Here is a 6092-nt window from a genome sequence, read left to right as displayed (position 1 = left end):
ACGGCCCAAAAATCAAGGGTAAAAATTTTATTTTTATCATAGTCAAAACACAGATATCTTTTAAATCCACGAATTCCAAAAACATTGTTAATTAAAACTTTTATCAGAGTTACATCCCAAAATCACATAATGCGGAAAACACGGGTGTGTGCGCTGCGATCAAGCCAGACCCTTCCTTTCCAATCCAATAATACCTGAAACCATAAACAAAATTGTAAGCACGAAGCTTAGTGAGTTCCCCAGAGCATACCCCACATAATCCACATAATCACATAAAGCATATCAATCACATAAGTCATGCATATAAACATATAAGGATGTCGTGGAGACCCTCCAAGGTCTTACTCCGGGTGCCATGGGAACCCCCACATGGTCTTAGCCCACTACCATATAAACCATACATACAACATATAAGGATGCCCTGGAAACCCTCCAGGGTCTTACTCCGGGTGCTAGGGGAACCCCTACATGGTCTTAGCCCAAGGATGCCATGAAAACCCTCCAAGGTCTTACACCCAAGTGCCTCGGCCCTCGGGTAACCCCCTAGGTCTTTACTAAGGATGCCATGGAAACCCTCCAAGGTCTTACACCCAAGTGCCTTGGGAACCCCCCGAGGCCTTTACTAAGGATGCCATGGAAACCCTCCAAGGTCTTACACCCAAGTGCCTCGGGAACCCCCCGAGGTCTTTCATGCAAGTATCACAAATACAACTAGCATACCACATACCATATAATCAACTAGCATACCACATAGCAAATAATGGGCCGACCTTGGTGCCTTCGACCTATTGGTATGGTGAGGAGACTCACCTCGATTGCAGAAACTTCCTAGAAGAATCCCTAGTTGCTGCGCCACGGGCTTCCCGAGCGATCAATACCAGAACCAAATAAAATCTTAGTCAAGTTTGGCCCAAGGTCAAACTTGGTCAAAAGTCAACGGTCAATGGAATTCAAAGTCAACAAGTAAAACTTCAGGCTGAGTACGCCCAACATACTCAGCTCGTACGCATGGCGTACTTACCAACCAGAATCAGGACCCCATACGAGTATGCGCAGCGTACTCGGCCAAATGACACTTTTCCATTAAGTGCTTAATCTCTTAAGTCCTTTCATCCAACACTCAAATCTAGTCCCACAACATCATTCTAAGTCGTAAAGTTTCCACCTTTATGACTTTCCATGTCTAGAAAAGGTCCAAAAGCTAAAACCTTAACTTATTAATCCATTAAGACATCATGACACTCTCATGGAAGGTATAGAAGGATCAAGATTACACTCTCGATTTTCCGGTGAGACCTCTTTTTTTTGGAAATGTTGAAAACCCAAAATTAGATGAACACAAAGAACCCAAATCAAAAATATAGAAATCTATGTGTTCTTGGTTCTTTCTTGTTCTTGGAACAAAGTCCTAGAAAATCGAAAACCAAAAATTAGAAGACACTTGCACACATACATCCCCTTCGCACTTGATCTTTGAGACGATCTTGTCATCAGTCTTGGTGGAGCTTGGTGGAGCTGAGTGCAGGCATGAAATAAAACATTAGAACACACCTGCACACACACACACACATCTGCAGGCTAGGATTTCGGCCATGGATGAAGGATTTAAACTCGAGGAAGATGAAGGGTTACAAAAAATCGAGGTGTTGCAGGTTCGTTAATGGAGAAAATCAAGGTGTTGCAGGTTCGTTAATGGAGGTGTTGCCGAAAACGTTGCCGGAGAAGATGACTGGAAAATTATACTTGAACGTAAACCACGTCGAAAACCGGCAAAATCCACTATTACCGGTCATAATTTAGTTACCAAATAAAGCACGAAAAATAATGTACACGTTTCAACAAGTTAAAGGGTTAATAAAGCACGAAAAATAATTTAGTTACCAAATATGAACAAAAGCTAAAATAAATTACCCTCTCAAGTCATCATCCCTTAAGGAAGAAACAAAAAACAGACAACATTGTAACCGGAAGAAATATTCCACTCATCTAAATATTTATATCTATTTCTAAACACCACTTAATTATGGAATTAAAGGCTTATTGAATTCACAACTATGTCAAAAATCTTTTATTTTTTATTGACAGTCTACACATAAATTCAAATTTAATAAGGGATTTAAGGCTTACATATGTGTCTATATATATATATATATATATATATATATATATATATATATATATATATATATATATATATATATATATATATATATATATATATATATATATATTAGAACCGAAAAATATTATTGAGGTGCACCGCCTAGCAAGTTACTAGACGGGGCCAAGAAAGCAACCAAGAAAGAGGATTACAAGTTGTACTAAAAATATTACAAACATTTCAGTGGGCATAAACACCATTCAACCCATTTACAGTGACAATTAGATCTTATAAGTTTAAGCCAAGTAAACATTAGAGACTTTGCATTATCCATTATCTTAGAGTGAGGAGTACGCATGCTCTTAAACACCCAGTCACACCTTGATTTCCATAATAGCCATACTAAACCATATCATACACTAATTAGATTATTTCTCCTTCTCGAACATCTTCCCCATATTTTTAAGAAACTGATAAGATCTCCAATGGTTTTAAATTGTGGAGCAGGAATGTCACACCATTTAAAGACCCACTCCCATACAGTGACCACCACAGGGCATCAGATAAGAATGTGCCCAATATCTTTATCCTCAAGTAGGTATTGTCAGCATGTGACGTTTGCAACTGGCACTCCTCTTCTCTTTAACGCCATATTGGTTGGGATACGCCCCAAATTAGCTTTCCAAATAAAAGTTGTAACCTTTATTAGAAAATCATGAATCCATGGGATGATTACTTCATTATTCGCCGGTTCTATATTATCAATCTTTAATCTAAGAGTATCTACATGATAGATACCATCATTCAATATGGGACATTTCCATATATCGATTTCTGCAGATGGTTGGAAATCACCTATGGCAGCTAGTAACCTGTTGAGACTGTGAACCTATTCATCACATGTAGGGGTGATCTCCAATCCCATGTTTGACACGCCAATTGTAACCTTTTGTTGACCCTACAAGTTTTTCGTCTTTCCAATAGATACAGTTATGGGAATCTGTTTTCAGGGGGCTCACCTTCACACCACCCATCCATCCAAAAGAGAGTGTCATCACCATTCTTCACCTGTTTCTTTAAAATATCTTGAAAGTTGATTCCAACCTTTTTAGATAATTCATTACCTCCGCCATATTGTTCCAAACACCTAGAATAGTATTCTTTGAGAAGCAATCAACATGTTTGTTGTGTAGGTTATGAATACCCATAATTACTCGACTCGATAAAGTTGATTTGTTCGTTTTTAATACCCACCACCATTTGACTATCAACGATAGGTTAAAGGCCATGAGAGAGTCTAAACCTAATCCCCCTTTATCCTTTGGTGCATCGATTTTTTCCCAAGCTAGCCAAGCTATTTTATGCTTGTTATCGCTCCCACCCCAAAAGAACTGTCTTTGAATTTTTTTCAAAAACATCTATAACTCCCACCGGTGCCACAAATAAAGAGAAAAAGTAAGATGGTAGGCTGTCAAGAACCTCTTTAGCTAGGGTTAATCTTCCTCCAAAGGATAGTGTTTTTGATTTCCATGGAGATAATTTCGCATACAATCGATAAATTATGGGCTTCCAGTGCTTCTTTAACTTCATGTCTGCTCCCACAGGAACCCCAATGTATGTGAAAGGCAAAGAAGTTGGTTGACAACCTAATGACGCAACCCAACGGGTGACATCTGGCATATCAACTCCGATACCGAATACCCTGGATTTGTTGAAATTAACTTTCAAACCTGAAGCCACATGAAAGCACCTCAACACCCTTGATAAGTTCTTAATGTTATCTTGACTCCACTAGCCCACAAATATAGTGTCATCAGCGTAGAACAGGTGTGAGATCACCGTTTCCAAATGTGATATTTTTATTCCATGGAAAGTACCCTTCTGAAAAGCCATCTTCATCGCAATGTTAAGCTCTTCTATTGCTATTATAAATAGGAATTATGAGAGCGGGCCACCCTGTCTTACGCCCTTTTCCATTTCGAATTCTGTCGTTGGGAAGCCGTTGACGAGTGTGACATCCCCAAATTTCAGGGCCAGAAAAGACCGATTTGTTTATGCTTTATTTTTAAAATCAGAGTAATCGTTTAAAGAAAAACGGTTGCGGAATTTGTTCCCAAAACAAGATATGATAATAACTTATCAAAACATTTCTCAAAGAGAATGTATTTTCATTTAATAATAAAACCTCGGGATGTCATGTTCCGATATAGACACATAAGCATAAACAGAACTTACATTCAATTACACTAATGATTTATATCTCCTTTAAATCTGTCTGTGAAATATGTCTTCGTATCGATACCTGTGATACAAAGAAAACTGAGTGGGTCAGGTTTGGGAGCCTGGTGAGCGTATAGGGTTTTCAACCCACAATAATATAATTATTATATTTAATCATCAAACAATCAACCCAATTACCCATCCCCATTATCTTCATTTAATCTTCCCTAAAGATATTATCCTAAGGGTCATCTCCTATATCATATTTACTTCTCATCTCCTTACATCTTATTTCCTTATATGTTTGTTCCTAAGAACTTTTCCTAAGGATCATCGCCTACATCGCATAGACAATACTAATTCGGGGATCACTCCCTCAATATGTGTCTAGTAAGGGTTAGGGTATCATCGCATGATTACGCAGCCACAACATCGCCTGGACTCGTAAATCATAATAAGGGTTAGACTATCATCGCATGACTACGCAGCCACAACATCGCCTGGACTCGTAATTCATAATAAGGGTTAGACTATCATCGCATGAATACGTAGCCACAACATCGCCTGGACTCGTAATTTATCACCTATCTATCATCACCTAATTATCATCACCATTATATCCTCACCTATCTCTTATCACATTCTTTCATCACACACCAACTATTTCATCTATCCATGTTCTACCCAACATATTTGTAGATATAAATTACATATACAGTTTAAAACTATTTAAAAACTCGTATAAAACATTCATTCAGCATCCATCACAAGTAAACAAACAATGTATAAACACAGAGCACGTATTTCATAGCAAATACTTCATATCTATGTGTTAGACGAAAGTAACTACACACTCACACCAAACGTATATTTAATACATTCAAACAATACTTGTATTAAAATCGTGTTTATGAAAGGGACTATACACTCACTTGGTTAGACGATTCTCGGACAACACCATGGCTCGTAAAGTAGTATTCTTCGGTAAACTGGAAGATCTTCACACACCGGGCTTCTCGCAGGTGGAGCTTCGGCTCGGAAACTCTTTTCTTCTCGGGATCTTCGGGCTTCGGGACTTGCTTCGTGTCTCGGGATGATACCGGGGCTTCAGGGGGTTAAAATAGGGCTTAGAGAGGGTATCGGGAGTGGGAGAGAAGAGATAGAGCAACCAAAATCGGCTGACCCTCGATTTCTATTTATAGGGTCATTTTTCAGCTCTCACGTCGTGAATTTTAAGTTCTCACGTCGTGAATTCAATAGTCATCAGGTGCGTCATCGCCACTTGCGTCTGTCAGGCTCCAGAAGTCATAAATACTGAGTTCACGTCGTGAACACTGTATTCACGTCGTGAACTCTGACAGTTTTGGGGTTTCGCGCCCCGAACTTCAGAAATTCATAACTTTCGCATACGAACTCCGTTTTCGACTTTCTTTATATCCACGCATGGGTGAGACTATGCTCTACAACTTTCATTTAGACTCTGTTGGCTAATTTTGATTTTAATTTTAATATATTATTAATATATTATTTTTAGTAGGCCGGGACAGGAAAACTCTGTTCGAAATTCATAAATCCTTCATCTGAACTCCGTTTTTGTCTGTCTTTTTATCGTTGGACTACTAACGACGAGATCTTCGATTCTCGTTTAGATTGTTTCGGCCAAATATCACTCAATCTCAATTTCGAGATTTGGGTTGTACACTGCTAAGCCGAAATTTCGAAAAATCATAACTTCCTCATACGAAGTCAGATTTAGACGTTCTTTTTATGC

General features: G+C 38.6%; 1 protein-coding gene across 1 annotated transcript; it reads right to left on the bottom strand.

Annotated features, from left to right (window-relative positions):
- Positions 1-2705: 2705 nt before the first annotated feature.
- Positions 2706-3994, bottom strand: LOC145127571 (uncharacterized). The gene is made up of 4 exons (XM_079062746.1): positions 3979-3994; positions 3483-3831; positions 3121-3248; positions 2706-2884 (listed from the first exon to the last, which is right to left on the bottom strand). The coding sequence occupies exons 1-4, from the start codon at positions 3992-3994 to the stop codon at positions 2706-2708; spliced, it is 672 nt and encodes a 223-aa protein (XP_078918872.1).
- Between the last annotated feature and the right edge of the window lie 2098 nt (positions 3995-6092).

Source organism: Lactuca virosa, chromosome 1 (genome assembly GCF_052849685.1).
Source record: "Lactuca virosa cultivar CGN04683 chromosome 1, Lactuca_virosa_CGN04683_v6, whole genome shotgun sequence".
Lineage (NCBI taxonomy): Eukaryota > Viridiplantae > Streptophyta > Magnoliopsida > Asterales > Asteraceae > Lactuca > Lactuca virosa.
The sequence above is the reverse complement of the archived record's forward strand: the minus strand, read 5'-3'. Positions and strand labels throughout refer to the sequence as shown.

Coding starts and splice junctions, on each gene's coding strand:
- LOC145127571 (XM_079062746.1), bottom strand. Junction 3,249..3,482: donor TCAAAGACAGTTCTTTTGGG/GTGGGAGCGATA, acceptor ATACTATTCTAG/GTGTTTGGAACAATATGGCG. Junction 2,885..3,120: donor GATGGATGGGTGGTGTGAAG/GTGAGCCCCCTG, acceptor TCTATCATGTAG/ATACTCTTAGATTAAAGATT.